The sequence below is a fragment of the Pholis gunnellus genome (genome assembly GCF_910591455.1).
Source record: "Pholis gunnellus genome assembly, chromosome: 16".
Lineage (NCBI taxonomy): Eukaryota > Metazoa > Chordata > Actinopteri > Perciformes > Pholidae > Pholis > Pholis gunnellus.
In genome coordinates this window covers 4,163,843-4,189,041 of record NC_136543.1, presented here as the reverse complement: position 1 = coordinate 4,189,041, position 25,199 = coordinate 4,163,843, and the positions used below count along the sequence as shown (strand labels likewise).

General features: G+C 43.6%; 2 protein-coding genes across 2 annotated transcripts in view; one reads left to right on the top strand and one right to left on the bottom strand.

Moving 5' to 3' along the window:
- Window positions 1-9,671: 9,671 nt before the first annotated feature.
- trhrb (thyrotropin-releasing hormone receptor b) lies at window positions 9,672-12,517 on the top strand (the record flags this gene model as incomplete). Its single annotated transcript, XM_079175730.1, has 2 exons — window positions 9,672-10,460; window positions 12,092-12,517. 2 exons carry the CDS (start codon window positions 9,672-9,674, stop codon window positions 12,515-12,517), a joined length of 1,215 nt encoding a protein of 404 aa, XP_079031856.1.
- A 9,118-nt stretch (window positions 12,518-21,635) lies between these two features.
- The window catches only part of nudcd1 (NudC domain containing 1), a 36,528-nt gene continuing 32,964 nt past the window's right edge, over window positions 21,636-25,199 (bottom strand). Inside the window, exon 10 of the mRNA XM_079176395.1 lies at window positions 21,636-22,672. Coding sequence (XP_079032521.1) covers window positions 22,383-22,672 — 290 coding nt within the window. The 3' untranslated portion in view covers window positions 21,636-22,382. The remainder of the gene's footprint in view (window positions 22,673-25,199) is intronic.

Sequence of the window (25,199 nt, the reverse complement as noted above, 5' to 3'; positions counted from 1 at the left end):
GGTCACAAACGAGCGAAAGGAATAGCAGCTGATGGGTGCAGTAGGATGTGAGATTAGCTGCGGACAGACAGACGGATACGTGTGTACGCATGATCTCCACCACAGGCTTACGCCTGGCGGATACATGTAGTGCAACACTGATAGTGAACCTGCTGTTGATTACACTGGAAGTGTTTCATATCATATGGCTCATCATGTCGGTGGGTTTTTGTTGCAGGAATCCAATGTTGAGATTTCGCGATGTCGTTTTTTCAATGTAATGCATTCATTTTGCAGGAAATTATGTTTGCATTTTGGGTTTTAACCACATTTGCCACGCTTTCAAATGACACGGATAAACATTTGAAAATAAGAAGTATTCATTCACATTGATATTCACAGCAATATTTTACTTTTAGTCCCGGTCTTCAGCATTTAGAAGTGGTATATCAATATTTAACAAATTGCTTTATAACACAATATAATATATTAGCAGATACAAGCCTTCATTAATGTATTTGTCAACAGTTAAACTTCTCCTCTGTGGAGGCTGGTGTATAAACCAATAAAAGGGGCGTAATGTGTTTGGCTCAGACCTCCCACCTCCAAACTTAGCCTTGATTTTGATCAACCTCACACCTGTAAAGTTTCATGACTGCATCACGGTGACAGACAGCAATATAAACATCTAGCAAGGTACTAAAAAGCTCTTCTGTGCTAGTTCTGGTACAGCAGGTGTCTCCCAGTCCACATCTTGCCATGACGACACACAGACAGACTCAAAAGGTCAAAGGAACACCTGCCACAGATGTAGTCAAATAAAACAAGGAGAAGACAAATACTTCATCGTACATCCACAAACCCTTACAAAATGTCCGGCTTCCAACCACATTATATTACAGTGTTAAAAAGAATGTATTAAACGCTTGCATGCTGCTTCTAAATGCTAAACAAAAAGTGTGAACTAAGATTCTTTGTTAAAGCTCAATTCTCGAAAATGCTGACTCACAGTATGAACACGACTCTGCAACATTAATGCCACTACAGTCTCTGCTGTCCTGCCTATAGCGGCCTGTAATACATAACCATGACTGTGCAGTGTCAGAAAGACTCACGCATACTTCCATGATTGCTACACACACACACACACACACACACACACACACACACACACACACACAGAGGGGAGCCTAGGGGGGAGGGCCGCTGTCATCAGTCCAATGCTCAACACAGCACATAACATGGTCCACATGCCAAACTGCAGCTGGAGGTTGAGGACGGAATGTTGCTCCATTAGTCCAATGTCTGACCAGCATTGTGAGGAATAACATAAGCATATATGTACATATGTATATGCAGCGGCTGTGTGATTAAGGGAAACAGGGTTGGAATAAAGCCCCGTCTGCCCATCTGCAGAACCATCAGTGCCTTTGGGCAAGGCAGCAAAGGGTCACTAAGCTGTAGCCTCTCTGACGGCTGACAGTTCAGTGTTTTGGTAACCTAATCTCCCTCTGCAAACGCACCCGCCAGGCAGTAAACAGAAAAGAAGGGGGGGGGGGGGGGGGGGGGGGGGATTCATCTGTCTAACTACGACCTGAAGTGCAGCGCTGCGGGGAAATAAAAGCTATTACCCCTGGGAGAGGTAGTGAGATGAGCGCGTGCAAATACTCCGGCCCCGTCTCCGGTCTGAAGGAAAACCACCAGACTGTTCTCGTGAGACGCGCCGCCGCTCCGTTGGTTTATGATCTAAACTGATTTGTCATTTCCTCCAGAGATGCTCCCGACCAGCAGGGCCCGTTTTATTTACCCCGTCGAGGCGAAGTGTGGCATTTTACACTGACGGATCCGCTGCGAAGCCCGAGAACAAGTGAAGCTAAGAATAGCTGATGGGAAGCCAGCAGGAGGCGAAAGACGCGGGTCCCAGGTTAGACTAGGACACCGCCGCCCAGCAGGAGAACAGGGGAGACAAGACTGAGTCCGACGGCCTTTCAGCAGGGGGGGGGGGGGGGACGTCTTTGAGTGGACGGAGCGGTCATAAACACACACACACACACACACAAGTCGTGTGGTCACTAGAGCTGAGTCAAGCTGCAACGTAAAGCTGAGCTGACTCGTTGTGTTTCTCTCTGTGGCATCACTCAGCGCAACCTAAAGGCTATTTTGGACGAGGTTCAAACAGGTAAATCATGCAACATCGAGCAAACATTTGCCCCGACAGATAAACTATAAAAGGCACAAGGGGAGGCTGAAGGCCCCTGTCCCCGTCTCGCCCCCTGCCGCTGGTAATCCATCGGGGACAAATGTCTCCATACACACAAATGAGCCCACCCATCAATTATTGGACACGTTCCACGATTTAAATTCGGGGTTCATAACCAAACTTTCTGCTGCAGTTGTTCGTTCAAAATCTGTCGAGGGAGGAAAGTTTTTATTTCAGCTTGCACAGGAGAAACCGGGCCAACTGTGTGTGTGTGTGTGTGTGTATATGTGTGTGTGTTTTTTTGCACCAGATTGTCTTAACAGTTGCTGCTGCATCATATCTCAGAGAAGTTTTATTATTTGCTCGCAGTTTTGTAGAAATTGGACAACAAATCCCATTTCAGAAGCGGGACGGTGTGAAATGAGTGTTGGTGACAGTTTACGATGAGTGATGATGAGTGTAGAAGACGTCAGATGATGTAAACAAAACGGGTTGTTTCAGGAATGGTTAAAAGGACACTTATTATTTCTTTAATGTCGGCTGTGACTTGTGAATAAGCTGTTATGTAAATGAGAAGAACTTTAAGTAGTCAGGTTATGAGACCAGATTTAAGGATGAAATGGGCAACTTTCCACATACAGAAGGTGTAGGATCTATTGTAATAATACAAGCTCTCAGCCAAATGATGAAGTCCATGTATGTTGTTGCATTGCTGACTGACACCCTCTGTGTGTGAGACACAATCGGTTTTGGTTAAATAGCTTTAGCTGGGCCAAACTGCATGTGAATTCCACGTACTGATTTAAATTACAATGAGTAGATTATATTATTTCTTTGTGTTACTAATCTTATAAATGTATTACATGTCATTACATATGTGTTGAGATCATGGGTGGGTTGTGAGACAATGGGCCCCTGGACACTGACAAAGGCCCCACCACCTGTAGGAGCAAGGCACACAGACTTTGTGATGCGTTAGACTCTTTTTGTTGGCGTTTTGTGTCTTTGAGGTCATTATGTGCCTCTTTGTAGTCTTTTTGTGTCTCTATGTGGTCATTATGTGTCTCTTTTTAGTGTTTTTGTGTCTTTATGTGGTTGTTTTGTGTTTCTATGTGGTCATTATGTGTCTCTTGCTAGTCTTTTTGTATCTGTATGTGGTCATTATGTGTCTCTGTGGTCATGTGTCTCTTTGTGGTTATTATATGGCTCTATGTAGTTCTTTTGTGCCTCCTTGCAGTTGTTTTTTAGTCTTTTGTGTCTCTCTGTAGTCATTTTGTATTGAGATTCACATTAGCCTTGTATTTACAGTGCCATCTTATGAAAAAAAAAAATGTAAACCTATTCATGTAACCTCTCTTTTCTCTCTTGCAAAGTGTGAAGAGTGCCCGACACGACACAACACCCTCACTGCGCTTCACCTTCCCAAAACAACACAGCCACAGGAAAAAGTATGTCAGCTGATTGGTCTTTTGGCAGCTCTTCAAACTTTACTTTATGGACCACTTAAGCATTTCAGGGAGACAACTGGAGAACATGCAGGTCAAGAGATAATCTCACTACAAGGTCCATTTAGTAGCTGTTTCATGTCACAATAAGATATTGATCAAATTGTTCAATCCCAAACGTCAGAATGTGTAAACTTGTAAATTACAACCTTTACATTCAGTACAATAATTGCCTTGTGAGTGTTAGAGAAGAATACGATATTTACAGACACTTAATGTCCGCCACAGACATTTGAATCCAGTGACAATAGCAATATTTTGGCATCGGTCTCACATCTCTGCTCTATGGCGCCTCAGCCTGGCCGTGGCTGGCTTTCTCTTTCCTTTTTTAATTTAAATGTAAATAAAATCTGAACTTCTCCTGTTGTCCCACGAGCAAAACACATCTTGGTTGTGTTTTCATTGAGCACACATAATTATATTCTGTAGTCTGTTTGTTTTGTAATGTCGTGTTTTTCCTCCTGGGAAGAAATGGTGTCACAAATGCAAAGCTACGCGAGCAGATTTAAATCTTGAATCTATCTGAAAGGAATCCCTGCAAGACACTTTCTTATCATGTAATACAGCAGACACACAGAGAGCGAAACCATAAAACAGTAATGACAAAAATAGTATAGCATATTGTGTTGTAAAATTCAAAAGAAGTTGACGACACACCCGGTGATTAGGGTAACAGATTAAACTACATATCAACATGAAACTTCCCGAGCTGAGTATTTACATTGAGGCCATTCTTGTTTTTTATATTAAAAGTTTTCTGAAATGTTCTGTTTAAATATGCAAATGAGGCATTATCTATTGCTAACTTTTGGTGAAGTTAGCAGAAATCGACAGAAGCAAATAGACAAAGTAGTGAAACAAACACCTAAATGTGTATTTTGGATGTTTTCTTCAAATCTGAAAGAAGACGTGTCACGGAAGAACAATTCCGTGAACAGTTTTTTGCCTGTAGTGTCTCTTGGCTTGAATTCAATGAATTATGAATGTGACAGACCTTTCACACCCACATCCCCTCCACACTGTGACACCTGAACAGTCGAGATGTTTGGCGCAGCGACCGCCGCCGGTGTGTGTGTGTGTGTGTGTGTGTGTGTCGGTGTGCGAGGGGACACCCTGTGAGGAGACAGGCAGGGGGGGGAGAAGACAGCGAGCCGTCTCATGAGCAGGAGTGATGCTTTCTGTCAGCCCAGGTTATAGACCGGACCCCACAGTGTAGTTAACCATCACTAGAGGGAGGTCAGGGCCGGCTTGTTTATGACCGACCTTGCGGTCATGATGTGTGTGTGTGTGTATGTGTATGTGTATGTGTATGTGTATGTGTGTGTGTGTGTGTGTGTGTGTGTGTGTGTGTGTGTGTGCGTGCGCGTGTCTCAGCCGACTCGCACTGACTTCCTTTAAAATGACCTGCCACCGACTCAGTGAATCAGGGCGGTCAGAGGTCATTTCACATTTTAAAGTACTGTGCTTGGTGAGTTATTATGCATAACAGAAAAAGCAATCTTTTTTTTTTTTCCTCCAACAAATAATTATGTATTGATTTACTGAACAGCAGGCCCACGTGTTCCGTTGCTGTGTGCACAGTGTGTAACAGCAGGATAACTCAAAAGGGACTGACACATTTTATGGTTGGGGGGGGGGGAGCGTGCTGGTATCAATGCTGTGGGCATAAATGGTGCACAATATCATCAGGCTCCGACCATCCATATTCATGAAGTACCTGCAGAGGATATCATAATCTTTCCTCTGCCTTGTTGTGCTTTAATCATTTCTATCAGACCGAAGCAGCGCTGGTGTTGAATGTGTGCGTGCAGCGCAGCAGCAACACTGACTGCTTCTGTTATTGTCAAGGTAAATGGTCTGTGGGCATCGTGACCAGCCTCTGTGGTGACACGTGTTCCCCCTGCTGGCTTCAGGTTGAAACCATGCACAGCTTAATCTGCATATTTGTCCTCCTCTGTTTTCTGTCCGTCTTTCTAAATGTTAATCTGACAGAATGGGAGGAAGAAAACCTGCATTACAGACTCGGAGGCTGCAGTTTGAGAGACCAAACAGAACACGGGTTCAGTTTTTGGAGGTTGGGTTGATGCTGCGTTCCTGTTTTTCGATCAAGTCCTCCAGTTTTATGGAAGAGTAACGCTGCGTTCACACTGCACACCCTTAGTGCTCAATTCTGACTTATTGTTTTATGTTTTGTTTGGCTGTTCGCATTATTCCTGTGTAAACGGACCCGAATGCACAAAAGAACATGTACGGAAGTAAACACGGAGGCGCTGGAGTTGGCGTTTACGTTGTCATTTATACGCTGATGTGCAGTGGAAGCTAGCCAATTCCTAAAGAGATAATGATGAGGAAGAGGAGTGCCTAATTTTGAATGATGTTTTTTTTGTGGGGCGATGGCTGCTACTCCTGTACGGAGGCGGAGCGTGGAGGCGTGGAGGAGGATTATTTGGCCTAAAAGAAAAGGGACAATAAGTCTCTACAAAACAAATCAATAACATTTGGTCCAATTATAGCTATATATGTGTTCGTGTGTGTATGTATTGTGTGTCAAAAAATAAGACTATATGACAAATGGTACTCAGTTCCAAAATATTTTTGGGGGTAAATTATAAATTGACAAAGTGTGCTATCTATGTATTTACAGGTCCTAATTACCAATGTTATACATATATATATATTTTTTTCATTAAATGTATGTTCAAACATATCTGAATAAATCCCCCTTTAATACAAACAAAGTCAAAAATCAAATGATCTTTTCAATAATCAACAACAAATCATTATTTTTCAAATCTCAGTTTGGACAGTGCAGTCTTCTTCATGTCTTCATGTCTTTTCTAAGCGATATGAAGAGCAAACACTACATCTCTACAGTCACGTTTGTGGAGCTGCCGTCTGAATATCGTAGTCACATTTACAACTGTTCTCATCGAGATCATTGGAACACGTCTGTGGTCATCTCCTCACCTCGATGCCCTCAAAAGAAGGCAGACTTGCTCTTTGGGTTGTGTGAGTTTGGGTGCTGCTCAGGTGTGTCCTTTGGGTGGCAGTAAAACTCTTTCACTCCTTCACAGCTTTTTCTGCTTCCTGCCACTGCTGCTATGATGTGCATTATGTACTGAGCAACAGGAGCTGCATATGATTGAACTGTAAAAACAATAATGATGATAAATTGGCATTGATTTCAGCATGTTGAACCACTTTGTGTGTTTGCGTCTGTAGATTTCTCCTAAATTCACCAAAAGTTACCATGAGATAATGCCTCATTTGAATATTTAACCATCATATTTCAGAAAACTTGTAATACAAAAAATGTTTCTCTTAATGTCAGTAATCAACTGGGGAAGATTCATGGTGATATCTATTAGCCTTTATCATATTCACGTGTCTTCATCATGTCAATTTTACAAAACACATCTTTTTTTCATTTTCTCTGATGAGTTTTCTCTCAGACTCTGAGCCAGAAATCTCCACTTCAGCAGCTCTGACATACACCAAACGTAACACTTTCATTCCTCTCTATATTCTGAAGGTTTTCACAGAGAGGTTTGTTCATATATCATTCATAGCCCGATTTATTAAACAAACATTCTATAACCAAAAACATGGAGAATTTGTTTTGTTTGATGGCTGTTGACAGTATGTTCTGAGTTAAGGAGTGACAAAAAGAACTGGCTTTATCAAATGTTCAGATTTGTGTTCTGTAAATGTATACAAATTAGCACATATTTGATAAGACAGTGCCTCATTTGCATATTTAAAGCTAACATCTTAGAAAACTATAAAAGTAACGGTCTTAATGTATGTTATTAACCTGGGAGGTTTCATGGTGACATGTGTTAGTGACATGTTTTTTACTTCCCTTAATTCGGGGCATTTACTGTCCACAAGTTGGCACAAAACCAGCTTCTTAGACCTTAATTTAAATCAATTTAGAAAAACAAAAAACACAAAATACTGCTGCTAACAAACAAATCCGCCTAATTAATCAGAGCAGATTGCTATCTGCTAACTTCACGGGACCAAACAGCAGATGAACTAAGATAGAATCATTCCAGAGACTGAGCTAAAACGCGCTCTTCCTTCACATCTGAGCGATAATGGGAATCATGGGAGAGAAAAAAAGGGGGTGGGCGTCATCATTATGTAATTCCCCGTCGTCCCGGTCCACCTGTTGCTGCTCCGGATGGACGGCTCTACAGACAGCTTCAGTGCTCGCAGCACGATGGCCGTGAACAGAGTGTGTTGGTGTGATGAGCTCTGTTCTGTGGGGAGCGCGGGCACAGTTGGTGTGGAGGAGAGCTTCTCCACCTCCACACTGTGGTGTGCAGAGAACAGACCGCTGCACACTCCCATGCTGTTGGACAGCACGGCTGCTTAATGCGGGTCACTGTGGCTCTGGGCTTTTTGTTTTTGTGCTTTTCATGCTGGCGAGCTCTGGTTTATTTCTTTCAACTGCACAGAGAACATTTGTAATACTGAATCAGCTGAAAGTCCCTTTAGTGACTTAAATGTGTTTTTCTCAGTGCACGAAGCTGCTTCAAAGGGAGGTCTCGTGTGGAAACGAGGACAGAAGGTGTTGCAGCATGATGGACTGGAAGTGTGAAACAATAACATGTAAAACAAATGGAGTACTAACATCTCCACTGTTCTCAAGTCCGTCTTCCTTGAATCTAAACCCTGTTTTAAAAAACTAAATCTTAATCAGAGCCGTATAGCCATTGTACCACTGAGGTCTGTTATATTCGTGTGCTTCTAACACTTATATAAGGTCAGTATTTTATATTCCACGATTGAATTTGACTGCTGAATATAGTATTTTCTTCATATTGAGAGTAAGATTTTAAAGAAATATGAACACGTAATGGGATCATTTGATATAAAGACTTGTTTTGGGTGTCTGATCAAAATCTCTATGATCTTAATTGCAACTGGAAAAGTATTCATAGTGATGATGTATAGACACTTTGCTTAAAGACTGGTCAGCATTTTCCTCCTAGATCGATGCCAAGGATCCATCCATCATCTGTAACTGGGACATATTCCAAGGAACAATTACTACATTCATATTTTACAACATTACTCAGGACGTAACGACACTTTCTTAACTTCTTTCTGTGAATGCAATCCCGCTAGTGTGAACAAGCCACTTCAACGTCTTCCAAAATAAGAGCACCGCACTATAAAAATGAGAAACCGCCTGCATTTCACCTGAAGGGATGCAAAGTGATCATAGAACCATTTTTTTAGACTGCAGTTCATTCCATGTGCTGCCTATTTTTTTTTTTATTAAAGTGGCAGCCTGTTGAGCTGAGCTGGTCGTCAAGACTGCAATGAATCTGCACAAATCTTACAAAGTGAGTTCTGATTTTCAGGGTTAAACTCTCTCCATGGTCCAAAGACAGAATTACACGTTGAAATCATCTTTATAGAACATCACTCACACTGATGTCTGCAGCGTACTGTGAGTAATGAACTAATCCCAGCAGAACACACATAAATATGTTGGTACATTGTGGCATTTGAGCAGCTTTTGTTTGATGGAGGGGGGGGGGGGGGGGGGGGGGGGGGGGTCTGGTGTCCAAAAATGTTATGATGGGCTAATCCCCTCGCATGCGTAATGGGAGCCCGTGCCAAGAGCAAGGCTTCAAAACCAACCCGCCATCTGGGCGACGGACGCAGTTTGTACTGACAGGAACTCGACGACGCATCGATCTTTTTTCTTTTTCTTTACGCACAGCACGAACGCGGAGAATACATCAGAGTCCGAGCGGCTCTTTGTCACATTATGATGCTTTCACGTGCAGCACGCGACTGGGTGCAGTTGTGAGTTTTCTTTTTTGTTTTTTTCTTCTTTTTGGACCGATACACACTTTCCCCCGGACCCGCAGCGTTGATTCGTCTCTCGCTTTCCACCGCGCGTAAAAACCGGTCTGGCGCGTCAGGAGGCACCAAACCCCGCGGAGTTTTGGAGCTCGAGCGTCGAGATGGAAAACTTTACATCAGCAGCTCCGGGGCTCAACGGCACTTTAGGGTTGTGGACGGACTACAGCCTCCAGTTCAAAGTGATCAGCAGCGTGCTGCTCCTCGTGATCTGCGCGTTAGGGTTTGTCGGCAACGTGATGGTGGTGCTGGTGGTGCTCACGACCAAACACATGAGGACTCCGACCAACTGCTACCTGGTGAGTCTGGCGGTGGCCGATCTGATGGTGCTGACCGCGGCCGGTTTGCCGGCGATCACCGACAGCCTCTTCGGGTCGTGGGTGTTCGGCCACTACGGGTGCCTCTTTATCACCTACTTCCAGTACCTCGGGATCAACGCGTCCTCGTGCTCCATCACCGCGTTCACCATAGAGCGGTACATCGCCATCTGCCATCCGATTAAAGCGCAGTTCCTGTGCACGCTGTCCCGAGCCAAAAAGATCATCTTGTTCGTGTGGACGTTCACCTCTCTGTACTGCGTGATGTGGTTCTACCTGTCGGACATCGAGCAGCTGGTGTACGACAACGTCACCATCGTCGCGTGCGGCTACAGGGTGCCCAGGAAGTTCTACCTGCCCGTTTACTTCTTCGACTTCGGCGTGTTCTTCGTGCTGCCGCTGCTGCTCTCCGCGGTCCTGTACGGCCTCATCGCCCGGATCCTCTTCCTCAACCCGCTGCCCTCCGACCCCAAAGACAAGAAGAAGAAGAAGAACGGACCGAACGACGGCGCCAACAAGAGGACCAGCTGCAAAAACTCGCGCCACTCCAGCTCCACCGCGACCTCGCGCAGACAGGTGGGTGGCGCGTGCTTATGTCTTTAAAAAAAACCGGAATAAAACATCTGATAATGGTGCGACTGGAAATGTATCCAAGTACATTCAGTGCAATAAATGCTGCTCACACATGGATATATCACTAATAGCCTACTGCCTTACTAAAATAATAAAGTAATACATTATATAAAGGTAGGCTACGTCCCAAAGGGGCATTTTTTCAGCATACTTTTTTTTACAGTGGGGTATTGCTACACAAATGTAAGTACACCACCTGAATACTGTACTTCCTGCACCACTGTAAGTAACTAAATAAATAAAGGAGAGAGCACAGTGTTGAACAGAGGTCCTTATTTATGATTCAGATGGATGCAACAGAAGAAGGTATGTGTTCAAAACAAGGCTTTAGAGATGCTTGTGATTTTTGCAAAAAGGCAAACCCATCTCCATCATGGTTAGCTTTTTTGGGTAAAATTGTCAGTAGCAATCTATAATAAAACCATATGCTGATTATATGAACTGTAAAGAAAGGAATTTATTTAAAGGAATCATTTCTTATTTTCTTTGGTGTTTTTGATACAGATATGCAATGATGATTGCTGGGTATTATGTATGTCACGTCTTGATTTAATCATGTGTCGAGACAATTTACTGTATAGATTAAACCCAAATCTGTCAAAACTGACAAACTGAGCACATCTGCAGAGCAGTCGTGCCTTTCAAACGTAAAAGCGGCGGATAAATAAAAACGGATAGTGACACGTCAACCCATTATGAATCAGTCACTTCACTCACCGGCTGTTCCTGCTGCTATTTAGCTCGGCTCATCAACCATCTAGCATCTAGCTAGCTGGCTAGCATGGAGAAACATTGGAGTCGGTCAACAACGCCCAAGTGGCGCCAAGCTCCAAACTAGCTAAATTGAGACAAATATGACGAAGGTTTGAGTTTGGTTCTTTTGAGAACGTGTCTTCAGGTGCAAGCAAACGTAGCCTCAAAGCCAGCCAGAATAAAGCAACATATGAATATAAGGACAAAACAAAGTGATATTGTCATGAATGAAATTGAAATGTGTTTCAGTTTATCGCTATCAAACAGGTCTGAAGTAAAGCATCTAAGAGTACAAAGAGAAATAACCAATTGCTGATACGATTAAGAGGGTTTTTTTGTTAAATTATATATATATATATATATATATATATATATAAATAACACTTGTAGTTTGGGTGAACTGGCCCTTTAACAACTGAGATTACGGGCGACTGTGGCTGAGATGGTAGAGTGTCGTCCCGGAACGGTTTGATCCCCGGCTCTTCCATGTTGATGTGTCCTTGGGCAAGACACTTAACCTTAAATTTGCTCCTGAAGGCTGTGCCATCGTTGTGTGATTGGGTGTGAATGATGGGTGAAGGACATGTAGTGTAAAAGTGCTTTGAGTGGTCGAAAGACTAGAAAGGCGCTATACAAGTATAGTGTACAAGTGTCTCTTTGTGAATCAAAACCAAATCTTAAAGAGAAAGAAATTGGAAAACCTTTTAAAGCGCGTTCCTCCGTGTTAAGGCCTCAACAGTATTGATTGGTCCGCCATAGACTCCTAGAGGTGTTTTACTGCAGCATCTGTTCTCGTATTAATCCTTGTTGCCTAACTCCAGGTGACCAAGATGCTGGCCGTGGTGGTGATCCTGTTCGCCGCGCTCTGGATGCCGTACCGCACTCTGGTGGTAGTCAACTCCTTCCTGGACCGCGCCTACCTGGACAGCTGGTTCCTGCTCTTCTGCCGCATCTGCATCTACCTCAACAGCGCCATCAACCCGGTCATCTACAACGCCATGTCGCAGAAGTTCCGCGCCGCTTTCCGCAAGATCTGCCGCTGCGGGAGGAAAGGCTCGGACAAGCCCGCCGCCTACAGCGTGGCCCTCACGTACAGCGTGGTCAAGGACACGTCGATGGTGGAGAGCGCCGACCACTTCACCACCGAGCTGGAGGAGCTGACCGTCACGGACGAGCTGCTGTCGGACCAGAAGATGATGTTCCCGGACTCCTGTGCGTACAGGAAGGTGGATTTCAGCGACGCTTGAGGTTCATTCAAGGCCAGACGGACGATTTCAGGAGGGCCAATCGACGATTAAGGAGTTTGAAAATGTCACTTAATGGATTCTGCTCAGTGGGAATATTGTTTCCTGAGTGCCTGCTGACCTTTTCAAAGCCGGGCTGCTTTGAATGGACATGTAAGATCACAGCCACCGATGCGTAGTGAGAGGCTCCGATCCACAAGGGCCGAGAATGATCCCGGCCATTGTAAAGCAACAAACGACAACAGATAAGCTCTCTGTTATTCGCAGCCGTTATCTAATGTCGGACCTGCCAACGTGATGAACCGCGCGAGTCAACAAAAACATAAATGTGAACAGAAACACCATGCCCACTTCAGATATTTGGTGTTGATGCCACAATCAAACGAGAAACTAGAAGAATAACGCCAACGAGTCCGGCTCGGGAGAGCGGAATTCATTCCTCATGTTCTGATTCAACATTTTCCAAGAGTGGAATTCAGGCTGGGTCGTATTCCTCAGCATTATACAGACTTTGGGGATTTTATGCTGAGAAAAAAAGTTTATTTTCACACAAAAAAAAAGCAGCTTTAATAATTGTTTGCTACCCGCCCTCCCTGATGTTTTCAGGGCAGACAGCCTATTAAAGGGTGAGTCATGCCTGAACCATCACGGACATAACTGGCTCTATTTTTCATTGCGAAGGACGAGACCTCGGAACGCAATGTGAAAACCAACACAGACTGTGCCGAGTGTGTACTGGAGGCCGGGGTGTTTGTGTCTTTGAAAAGATCTCTTGACGGTTTGTCGAGATGGGGAAGCGGAAGTACATATGAATTCAAAAAGTGCCATAATAACATTTATTGTGTCGTTTTAGCTCCCACAGCATCTACCTGTTTCTAATAAGGGATACTTTACAATGGATTTATAATTTGTCAGTAATTGCTTTCAGCCCCCCCCCAAAAGGCTTTACAGACCAGTAATGTAGTAGGTGCCCCTTTGGTATGTACTCCAGCAAAAGAATCTGATCAAAATCGAAATGGTACTGTAGGTGTGGAGGATATAGACACAGCTGGGTTGTTGTAAGCCGAGGTACAAATATTAGAACTCTTTGATGAACGAGACAAACTACGAGTCACTACTAACTGTCCAATCATAACTAACAGATAATGACCCTCCAAGTCCTAACATGAAAGTGGCTGCAGATAATATACAATAAAACCCTTCTATTTACGACTTATTAATATGAATTCATGTTGTACTGAAGACAAACTTAACACCAGGCTGAAAAGCAGCGTTTTTACTGCCCTCTCTGGTTGAAAGCTTCAACAGTGACCACACCCACCGGTGATGTCACAGTGTACCGACACAGCCCTGAGAACACTTCTACATCACTGCAGCGGGGCGACAAGAGTGAAAACGAGACTTTCACTGCCGTTAAGGGCTTCATTTATTACGTCACAAAGCCGAGACCAATTATTGATGACTCTCAGTTTTCTAATAGTTATACACGTTTATAAACTGGTGACACATTTTAATACAGAATTAATTCGAACTTATAATCCCTTAATACAATATTGACCTCTTTCACCCTTGAATGATTCGTCTTTGATTCTCTCATAACTTAGAAAAAATAAATTGTGTTTGAGCAGCAGAGGTGGTTGTAATCCTCAATGCTTTACAATGTAAAAGACTGTATATAGTGTTACAGAGACTTAGTGTAACATAAAGATGTGGATATATTTCAGCTGCAGCACCAGGAGTTCCATCTCAGCATCAGTGTTGAAGTCGATTCAAAGTGAAGTGAATCTTTTGTATCATGTGTGAACTGTGGATTTAACAAGCTTTGCCGGTGAACGTTGGATGGACGTGTGATGTTTAGACATGCTGGAGTTGCGTGGCCACATCAGCGGCTGTTTGTGAATCTGCGAGCGCGCTCGGCCACAAAGGGGAATGTAATGGGGCAGCAGCAGCAGAAGATGAAGCTCTCGCTCTGAAACGGGAGGGTTCAATCGCCGCTGTATGTGGAAAATGATTGTACCAATACTGTAAATGCCTTGAGTATCAGTAGATTCATGCACTCGTGTGTGTTCCCTGTGTATTTAAAGTGATTTTTATTTATGGTAACTCCTCTGTTTGCTAAGAGACGTTATCTGCATATTTGTAATGCCACTCTTGCTTTTGTTATTGGGTTAATTAAAACATCATAAATAGGATTTTGTGATGAACAATTTGGAAGCTGCTGCCTTGGACTTGCTTTTGTAGAATAATGTAATCCTGTGAGTACATTTGATTGTTGTCTAGAAATTGCTAATTTGTGCATTTTATCTTCATGTTCCATAATAAAGTTGTTCTTGGAATTGTTGTAGATGATTTTTTTTCTTTTGTGTACAGAAAAGCACATTTGGGGGCGTGAATCTCTCTTTTCTATTAGAAATTAAACTGATGACATGATGTTTGAGAAAAAATGTTGCAATCAATTGTTCCTTCTGCTCATAACATCTCCTCACTAACCACCCAGGATGCGCTTTAGTCAAAGAGCAGGAGGGAGAAGATTAAAAAAAGTTCCTGGAATCAAATGACTTTCTTGGACATTCAGTGGATCAAAAAGAGTCCTAACAGCCACCAAGAGCCATCAAGAGCCATCAAGAGCCATCAAGAGCCACCAAGAGCCACCAAGAGCCACCAAGAGCCATGCTTCTTTTGTCCAACTGGAGGGTAAAACTGACTCAAAGACACTGAGGTGTTCTTTTTTTATATCATTTATATGAACTCCAAAAATCATAATGCATATTAAAGTAAGACTTTATTAAAAAAAAAAAGAAAAAAAAAAGACATGACATGTTCTTCCTCTTTCAATTCAAAAAGTTAAATTCAACCCGATGCTGCTTCAGTATTCTCAACTTTTCAGCGCAAGAAACGGAGTCTTCACCGCTCGTTAGCCCATGGCAGCCAATCAAATCACGCAAGAGGCGGGCCTTCCTTCCTGTTTTGATGCCTGTAGATGAGGCGGTGTGGGACAGTGGGACAATAGCAAATGCAGATGAAAGGTTGACATCAGCAGTATTAAATCACGATGAACTCAATAGCACAACAACGCGTGAGCTCGACGGCTGCTTGAATCCATTTTTTTAAATAATCCTATTTGATGCCAGTTGTGCTCGTAGCCCCGCTCCACAGGCACAACCCGCCGTTTTGTTGATAAGCTCAGATAAAACCCACGGTACACTCCCTGCACAGCGCTAAACAGCAGACGGACAAAGCTAGCGACTAGCTGGTGAACGTAGCGGAGCTCAACAATAAGGATATCCCGATTGCCCGGGGCAAGTAAAATTCCACATTGGGCTAATAAATCTAGCAACTCACTTGCCCGATCGGGCAAATGGTAAAATAATATTTAAACATTGTGTTTTCTGGAGCTGATGATGAAAGTAGCTAAGGAGTGAGCCATCTTGCCTCCTTCTGATCTTAAGAGTTGCACATGCTCAGTACCGATCGGGCACTAGCGAGGAAATTGCGGCGGGTAAAGACAACGTTTTTGCTGAAGCAGACGCGAGCATTATCCTGGAAACAAGAGTTTAGCTGGGAGGCTTGAGAGGATGTGGGTGAAACTCCAACTATGTATTGTGCAGCTTGCCTCAAGTTTGAAAGCAAGGCGGATACAATTGGGTCGTTTTCCAAAAGGTATAGTGAAGCATTTAGCAGCTAAAAAGGCCGATATGTCCCTCAGGAGTGGGTGGAGACCAAAACAGAGTGAATATTGGACTTAATTAAATTCTTAAGTTGTCCAGAAACACAACCACAATCTGCTGGAATGAGTTACTAGGAGACTGTTTTCTAACACAAAGCTAATAAGTCAGTGTTGGGTTGACAGATTGTTGCGGTGCTGCTCAATTGGCAAAACTGTGAACTGGCTGTGAACACCAAAATGTAGTGCTTTTATTATTTTTAGATTTATTTTTTCAACAGAGGCATCGAATCATATTCATGTAGTGTTTTAGTTGACGGACAGCTGCTTTGACCGAATTGCAATTTACTAATGTTTTGCATGTAAATGTGTCAAACCGCAGCTCCCATCCATCACTTTAAATTAGACGTATACCACGAACACTCATTCACATTCAAATGGAGAACCCTTCCCACATTAACCTTAAGAGAATAAAACACTGCACTACTCACCAATAAATGCAAATTCTACCGAGCGCCATCGAGTATAAACTCAGCCTGGGAGCAGTTTCAGTTAACTGCTAATTTACAGCCGTCGCCAGGGCTAAACGGCACGAGTGGAATTTCAAAAGGCTTCATGCAATTCCTCTGGAGTGTAAATAATGTTTTGTTGCCAGCAGCCCCCGAGATGTGTGGTCTGCTGTCAGCTCCAGATTCAGAGGTGAGAATGGCTCAAAGACACCTCAGAAAAGAGACAGACAGCCAGAGACACAAACCTTTAGTGAGTTCATCGAGGACACTGTTGGGGCTTCCTTTACTTTAACTTAGCTCAACATTCATAAGCAGCACTACTACTATATATTTTGCATCAATACACACACACACACACACACACACAATAACATTATAAAAGAGACAGCTGTGTCCCCAACACTGTTTGATTGTGATTGACAGGGGATTTCTGGCTGGCAATTGCAGAGCAGAAACGCCACAGTAATTAATCAACATCATAAAAACAAAAAACCTGCAGATTACCACTTTAAATTATGTTCATTTATGACAGGCTACAATTAGCAGACGGTCTGCCGGATGCAGCCCTTGAATTAGATGAATGACATCACTGCCCCTCTGGCAGTTAAATAACAGTGCACCCTCGCTGTGATAAGAGTCTGAACTCATCTAAATCAAGTGTCAGAAGAGAAGAGGTGCAAAGGTGGAAACTGATGGAGGGAGAGTGAAGTTGAAAGAGAAATAGAGTACAAGAGGGCAAGGTGGATAGAAAAAAAGAAAAAGAAAATGAGGGAGGGATGAGCAGAGAGGAACATTTATTCAGATAGAAGCAGAGCGGTAGAGTTGAGAAACTTTCTGGGTCATTAGCTCTGAAAAGTAAGTGTTTCAGCACAAAAAGAAAAGAGGGAAGTTCTGTGTTAACGGGAGCGTAATGTTCGTTATAACACCCTGGACACAGACAGCAACAAGGACGGGGGGGGTAATTACAGTTCCACTGCAACACAAGAGCAGCCTCAGCTTTTATGAATAATTACATGTGGAAGAAAAGGTGAGTGGCTGTATGAAGAGGAGTCACTTTTCCCTCCTTAACTACAGTTTCTTTGATATTTCATTCAGCTACAGCAACGAAACCCAACGCCGTAAAGCCCTCAACTGAGGATTTATGACGCTGCGTATATTTCAAGGATAAGACTGGAAATATTCTGTGTTGGTTAATTTGTTTGCGAAAAAGACCAAAAGCAACAATTAATTCATCCCACTAGCAAGAATTGTGTGTGTGCTGTTACCCTGTTATGTAACACACTGTGTGACATGCCACCTTCACTACCATGAATGTGGGCACTGGAGTTTATTTTGAGTCCATCATACTTTCACCTGTTGCCAAAAACACTCAGCACAGCCCCAAACGTGGATTCATCCACAGGTGAAGATATTCCATCGCAACCCTGGGGACTAAACACTATAGTCTGCAGCGTTTTTAGGTAAAGTCCTTTTGAGAAGACGAAATCACGTATTTGTAGCTTTGAAAGAGACGGAATATCACCAGCCTTATCCTCTAAAGCTGATATAATCAATAGTTTTATATTAACAATGGATCAAAAGACAACGTGTAATGTGACGGGGCCTGCTAGAAGACAAATAAGGATAATACAATTCTTCAGAACCTTTTAAAAACAACAACTTTTCTTTTCACTCCTCCAGCTCACAGCTTAACAAAGTGGTTTGACATTTTGGTGAACATGCGTATTTGTCTGCTAGCTGAGAGTTAGATAAGAAGATCAATATATCACATGTTTTGTACAACGAATGTGAAGTTACCGCCAGCAGCTGGTTAGCTTAGCTTAGCATAAAGCCTGGAATATAGTAGATTTAGATCCACCTATAAACCTCACTTCCTCACACACGTTTTATGTCGTTTGTTTGACACAAACAGAAGTGTAAAAATGACACGGTGTGGTTATAGCCTTTGCACCACTGACTAAGCTAAGCTAAGCTAATATTAACCCCACAGACCGGGAGTGGCATCAATCCTCTTATCTAATCCTCAACAAGAAAGCAAATAAACTCAAAATCCTGGGAAAATTAAACTCTTAAAACCTACATTGCTCCAATACACACCTTGTGTAAGTTGCCAGTAAACTATAAATAATTACTCTTACTTTCCACGGTGTCGTAACATTCACCGCCTGTGGAGAGACGGTGTGCAGGTATGACATCCATAACACCTAATTACTCTCCCTCCATCTACCGCTCCCCTCGCGGAGGATCTCTATTCATTACGGGAGAATGTGCAATCAACTCGATAATGATTAGTCTCCATGATCCTCCGACTGGAGAACTGTGTGGGTTTGTTTGCTTTAATCGCTTAATCATTTTAAAAAAAAGGTGCCAATTACACCTGCAGAGAAAAGCAGGTTCATCATGAGGAGGTGCGCTTTAATCACAAACCAATTGTTTTAGTTTTGTTTCCCCCCAAGGCCCCGGGACGCAGGGCTGGACTGCACAGAAGAGAAACAGAGTCTGCTACTTCAGCACCACTGACAGCGCCGTGGATTTATCAGCACTGGGAGATTCTAACTCGCACAAACCTCAGTCAGATAAAGGATCAGGGAGTCAGGCACACCGGACTAACATAGTCCAGTGCACTCTCTCTGCTACTAGAGGATGCATGGAGGGGAAGGGGGGATAATCCTTTATTAGTCCCACAGTGGGGACATTTCCACTGTTCCTTCATAAGTAAACGAGACCATCAGCGAGACGATATGTCTGTATAGTTTTTCTTAATGCTCGTCATCCGTGTCACAGGGTCGCATTCTTCGCAAAATCAGGTGAAACTTCACTGCCACCTCCGACCTGCCGGGCGCGGAGCTCGGAGGAGGAGAGCTCAGCGCTCGGCCCCCGCTGGAGAAAAAAAACCATCGACACCACGCTGGGCTCGCTGGAGGGAAGGGGCGCACGCCCAGAACCAGAACCAGGACCGACCGTCAGACCCTGCAGTCAGTTAAATGAGGTTTTCTACTTTTCACTGGACAAATGCATTCCAATTACAACTGGATCAATACAGGGTGCTGCAGCAGAAGCCCCGAATGATATTTAGTGGGAAGATATTGTTGATAAGAATAATGGAAGGAAGTGATGCAGACGGAGACATGTGGCCTGAAAGCCATGAACCCTGTAAACATCTAGTAGTCATGTCTTTGTTTGATTTATAAATCAGGGAACAAGCACTGATGGTCTGGTTTGTACCCTATAGCCTGAAAATATACAGTAAGTTGGCTCAACTGATTTTATATGTTGGTCCAAATATAGTTTTTAAAAAAATCCAAAGACAATAATGCAATTAATAACTCCTGAACAAGTCTACAGGGGCTTCAGAAGTCAATGCAGGATCACTAACTGCAGCTTTCAAACAGCTGCAATTCAAGGTTCCATTGGTTTTAAATGCGTGTGAATAGACACAATGAAGAGAGAAATAGAAATCTCTACCAACAAGCCCGCATTGTACGACGCACTGATCGTTGCATTGTCGTCAAGAAAGTACAAAAATATGAGTTGCAGCCATGGCAACGGGAAAGAATGACACAAATGTATTAACACCCTGTCCAAAAATCAGCATGTGAGGCATCACACGTCACCTCCGCGTCTCCTTAACAGGAACCAAACCCAGGCCGCCCAGGCACCAGACCACCAGGGAGCCATGGCAACGGGGGCCCTTGGTGCCAATGTATCTATATGGTTGCTATTGTTAAGCCTTCTGTGTCCTATTCTCTGCTCAGACAACATGTCTCTCTCTCTCTCTGCCAACAAACCGCCTGTACTGCAGGAAACACACACCCTGGAATCTGCTCGGCAAACTGCTCAACGAGAGTGGGAGACATCTAATCCTAATAAACTCATTTATAAAACCAAGTCAATTCAATTTAATCAACTTATTCGAGTTGCGTTTTTATTTCATGGAATGTCACGTGACTCAGGTTACCTTTGCAGGCTGCATTATGCCTCCCAGCGTCCGTATCGCATTATGATTCACGCCTTAGTTACAGGATCTTATTCTGTATTACACGGCGTTATTGAAAAGTCAAGACGCGGGCGGTGAAACGGGAGCCAAGCTGCACGTCGACGTCGTCCCAGGAAAGATGATCTTAATTTAGAGCCAGATCAGGTCTCCTGCCCCTGCAGCCAATGCGACCGTCTGAGGTATTGGCTGTCAATCTCGCAAACACTCTTTTAATTAAGTCTTCAAAGGGCCCTCTTTCAAAAAAGGCACGTGGTGTTGACCTGAGACCGGCAATACGGAGGTTTGGGGGAAACGCAGGCGGCGAGCGCCTTCCATCACTCCGCTCTCCGTGGGTCAGATGGCTCGATACTCTTGTTCTGTGTGTCCGAGTAAAGACACGAGGCCGTCCTCGGAGACGTGAGCGGCTCCGACAGGCCGCATTCGAGTAATCAAGGGACGCTGGTGCAGCTAGTCAAAGCCAGCGGTGGAGTCTAATTCAATTGCGCAGCAATAATGAAATAAAGACAGAGTAAAAAGGATTTTCTTGAGCAATACAATGGGAGAGAAAGAAGAAAAGGGTGATTACAGAAACCCTGCGGGGGCCCCGAGGACACAAATGGCGAATCGTCTTCAGAAAATTGCTCGTCCTGATGAAGACAATTGATCCACGGTTGCTTGGTGGTTCCAGTTCATGCAACACTGGCAATTTCAAGCTTGATCAATAAATTGGTGGAAGGAGTTCTATCATTTCTGAAGATGAGCAGGTTTTTAGCACAGTAAACAGGTTGTTGTTGCCTCCAGACGCACATGAAAAGACACAGCTATGGATCGGTTCCTCGCTCTGGCGTGTTTAAGCCACTTCCCTTTTTTCTTAAAATGTGAAATAGAGAATGTCACTGAAGAACAAGCGAGGCAGAGATGTTTGTGTTCAAAAAGTTTAAAATATGAGCCTTCTTCCATTATCTGCTTCTAAAAAGGGCACATGTACATTAGTTTAATATCACAGCGGATTAACGCTTCAGACAGTGGAAACAACTACTCCAAGCATGTACGAGAGGTGCAGCATTTCACCTGCACAAAAAGAAAAGCCATCAGACACGTTTGATTCTTTAGGCCTCTGGAGACTTTAGGCTCCGAGTCCCTCTGATCCGTCTGGGATTGAGGCTAATGCGCCGGGAGCGACGTGTGCAACATGTTTTCTGGAAATTTATGGAAATGAATATCTCGCTTCTGTCATACTTTCAGTGACGGTGGTAAAACGAGCCAAGTAGAGGGATTTCCTCTGCATTACACACACCCCCCACTGACCATCTGACTAAATACTAAGACCAGCCGTCAGCCCTCAGTAAACCAGTCGCTCATCAAGAGTACGGTATGGATTTATGAGTTGGAATTCATGGCGTTACACATAATAACGCAGTAATAACGCAGTGAGCATTAACGGGGTACCACATATGAGACATTTAGATTTTTGAAACGTCCAGTAGCATCAATTTAAGCATTCAAGGAAATGAAATGATTATTTACTCAGAAGAATCATTTTTTTGATCACACACATTTTTGGAACACAGATGACTTGTAGGAGGTGAAAAAAAAACTTCATCACAGACAAATGTACACATGACGAATTACAAAAAATGTAAAAGTTGTAGTAGATGACAGATCTTCAGTTCTCTGAGGGGAGGGATGAACATTTAAAACTAACAAGAGTCCCAAAATCTAATTATTGTTGACCTTTAGAACAAAGAGGTGGCCGGAGGTCAGGGCGTACAGCCTCTCGTTGGTCGCTCTGAAGCCCAGGATCGGCTTATCCGAGTCCAGGCTGGCCACCTGTTGCTTGGCGACCTGTCCCACCTGACGGCCCTGCTTCCGGTTGAAGAGGACGGTCTCCACCGGCGCCGGCTGTCGGTAGATGAAGGCCCGGCGGAGACACTCGCCCAGCGTGGCGTAGGAGAAGTTCGGGGCGCAGGTCGCAAACTTTTTATCCCGTTTGGACGCCTGGACGTAGCCTGTGGAAGACAGGACGGTGAGATCAGAGACATGCTCGCACTCACACTGGTGGAGTAATAATGTAGTGACTCTACAGCCGCCAGGGTTAAGGGTGGTGAGAACATTCACCGTCACATTATTCACTGAACGTGATATTCTAGAATCCAGATGGAGTAATCGTTTGTAGAAGAAATGTAGCGTTCTATCAGTCACAGACCTACACTCTCCTGTCGGGCTCTTGTTTGTTTCTGCAGGAAAGACGTCGTAGAGACACTTTCCACCTGGTTTCGCATCTGAACTCATTTCCTCCACGAAACGAGAAGCGTGTGAAACTCCAGTAGACTGAACTGGGCTTCCTAAACACTTTTAGGGTGGAAAGAGACATTTTAAAAACCGGTGCTGAAGAACGTCACTAGCATCGCAACCATCAGGCTGAAAACAACCCATAATGTGTCTTTCCTTTAAAAAAAATAAACTGATGTTGTGAACAATACGCAACATAAACTGTCTAGTCCTCGAATATATTAAAAAATATATTGAATATTTTTCTGCAAATATGGTATTTTCTAGAGAGTCTTGGTCGGGTGGCACCACGTTTTTCCCCCCATGTGTGTACTCATGCTCACAAGGGAATAAAAGATTGATCAGGTATGCGTACGATTAGTAATCAATGAATTTATTCCGTGTTGGGGTCTCAGGAGTTGCTCAACGTCGCCTCAATGACGCTGCCGCCTAGATTTATCCTGCCAGTCTCGGGACTGAAGTTGGAATGGAACTGGATGAAGCTCCCAGCAACAAACCAACTTCTGTAGCCTTTAGGGCCCCACAGCCCCGTCTATGCGGTTTAGAGAGGATTGTGTGTTTTCTGCTGCATAGTTAAACTAGACGCTTTAAACTGCAGGACATAAAACAGAAGGGATACCGTGCTGGCAGAATCATTTCTCCTGTTTTTGGAGCACAGGGAGGAGAAGATTTGAAGTATTAAAAAGCTTAATAAAAAAAGTTGTAATCCTGTGTCCATGTGTGAATTGCTCATTTTTCATCTCTTGATAAATACCAGAAATATGACCAACCCTGAACTCAGGGATGTTTACAAATGAGTCATGTGAAACTTCACCGTTTCTCAGAGCAAAATGGAGAAAGACAGGATGTGTGTGAGTGTTTGTACTGAAAGGGGCTCCATCGACGTAACATATCAATACAGCTAAAACAATTAGCTGATGATTCAATTAGTTGCTGGAGAGAAACTGAATCAACAACAGTGTTGATAATTGATTCATTTGCTGGTTCCGGTTCCTCAAACGTGAGGACTGGTAGATTATTTTATATCGGTGTAAAATCTGGGTTTTTGACCGAACGGGCAAAACCTGTAATTTGACGACCTCACCTCGGCTCTGGACAATCAAACCAACACGAATCACATTAAAACCAGCAACGCTGACATCGCCTCGTAAAACCCAGTGGAGTGCACACAGCCTGCTCATCAAACCACTGGACCCGATGCCGGTGACCTGAGCTTTTGTTTGACGGAGGTCTCCGTCGCTGCTGGAAAACAAATCATCTTTCGCTCTTAAAATCTGATTAGCTACTTCCTGTGTGCCGAGGTCTTTTCATCTGGCACCAGGGTGTCTCCATAATAATGCTGCTGCTCAACGTTGTCATTTAGCATAAAATGATTAGTTTTATAAAATACTGTCGCCTGATGGAGCTTCGACCTGCTAAACCAATACCAAACTCATTATTATTGTATTTCATTACGCTACATAACCTTTTCTATAAAAACATGTTTTATTCTGAAATACACCACCTGAGCTTTATATACACAGACCTAACATTCAACAGTGAAGACCATATATTTTCTATACAAGAATATCCAAACTTGAGTGATCCACGAAATGAGAAATGAAATGAAGACGGAGATTGAAAGAGACCTTCTCTAGAAACTCGCTCACAGGCGAGTATTGAATTTGAGATGTGGAGTTAAATTAAAACAACGGTCTAAACACATCCGTCAGTGTCTTGGCTAAGAGGCACAATATAAACCAGTGAAGTTTTTATAATCCAGACCTCTTTCAGCGGTTTATATGCTGAAGTGATCCAGTTTCCATATGTTTCTCGAAGCGTCAGTGAAGTCACTGTTGTAGCTTACTGCAGTTTTACTGCCGCCGTTGAAGCCGTTCTGTCGTCCACCCACTGCTGCACCTCAGCAGCATGACGGCGGATGTGAACAAAGCTAACAGCTGTGAGAATGAATAATTCAACTCCAGTTATGATGGTTCATCAGAAATGGAAATGAAAGAGGCCTCCACTGAGCCCGTCTGTGTGTCTTTAAACCCCTCCCACAGTAATGTAACATTAGACATGCATGGAATTAAACATATTCATCTTTTCAGCAGCAGAAAAGCGCCGAGTCACACCGCTCGCCGATGTCACTCGGCCCAGTCGCCCAATCAAATCAAGCAAGAGGCGGGCTTCACAGCTTTACGACTTCCTTCTGATTACAGAAGAAGCTTTTAGCTGCTAGACTCTTGTTTGACAGTCCTTTGT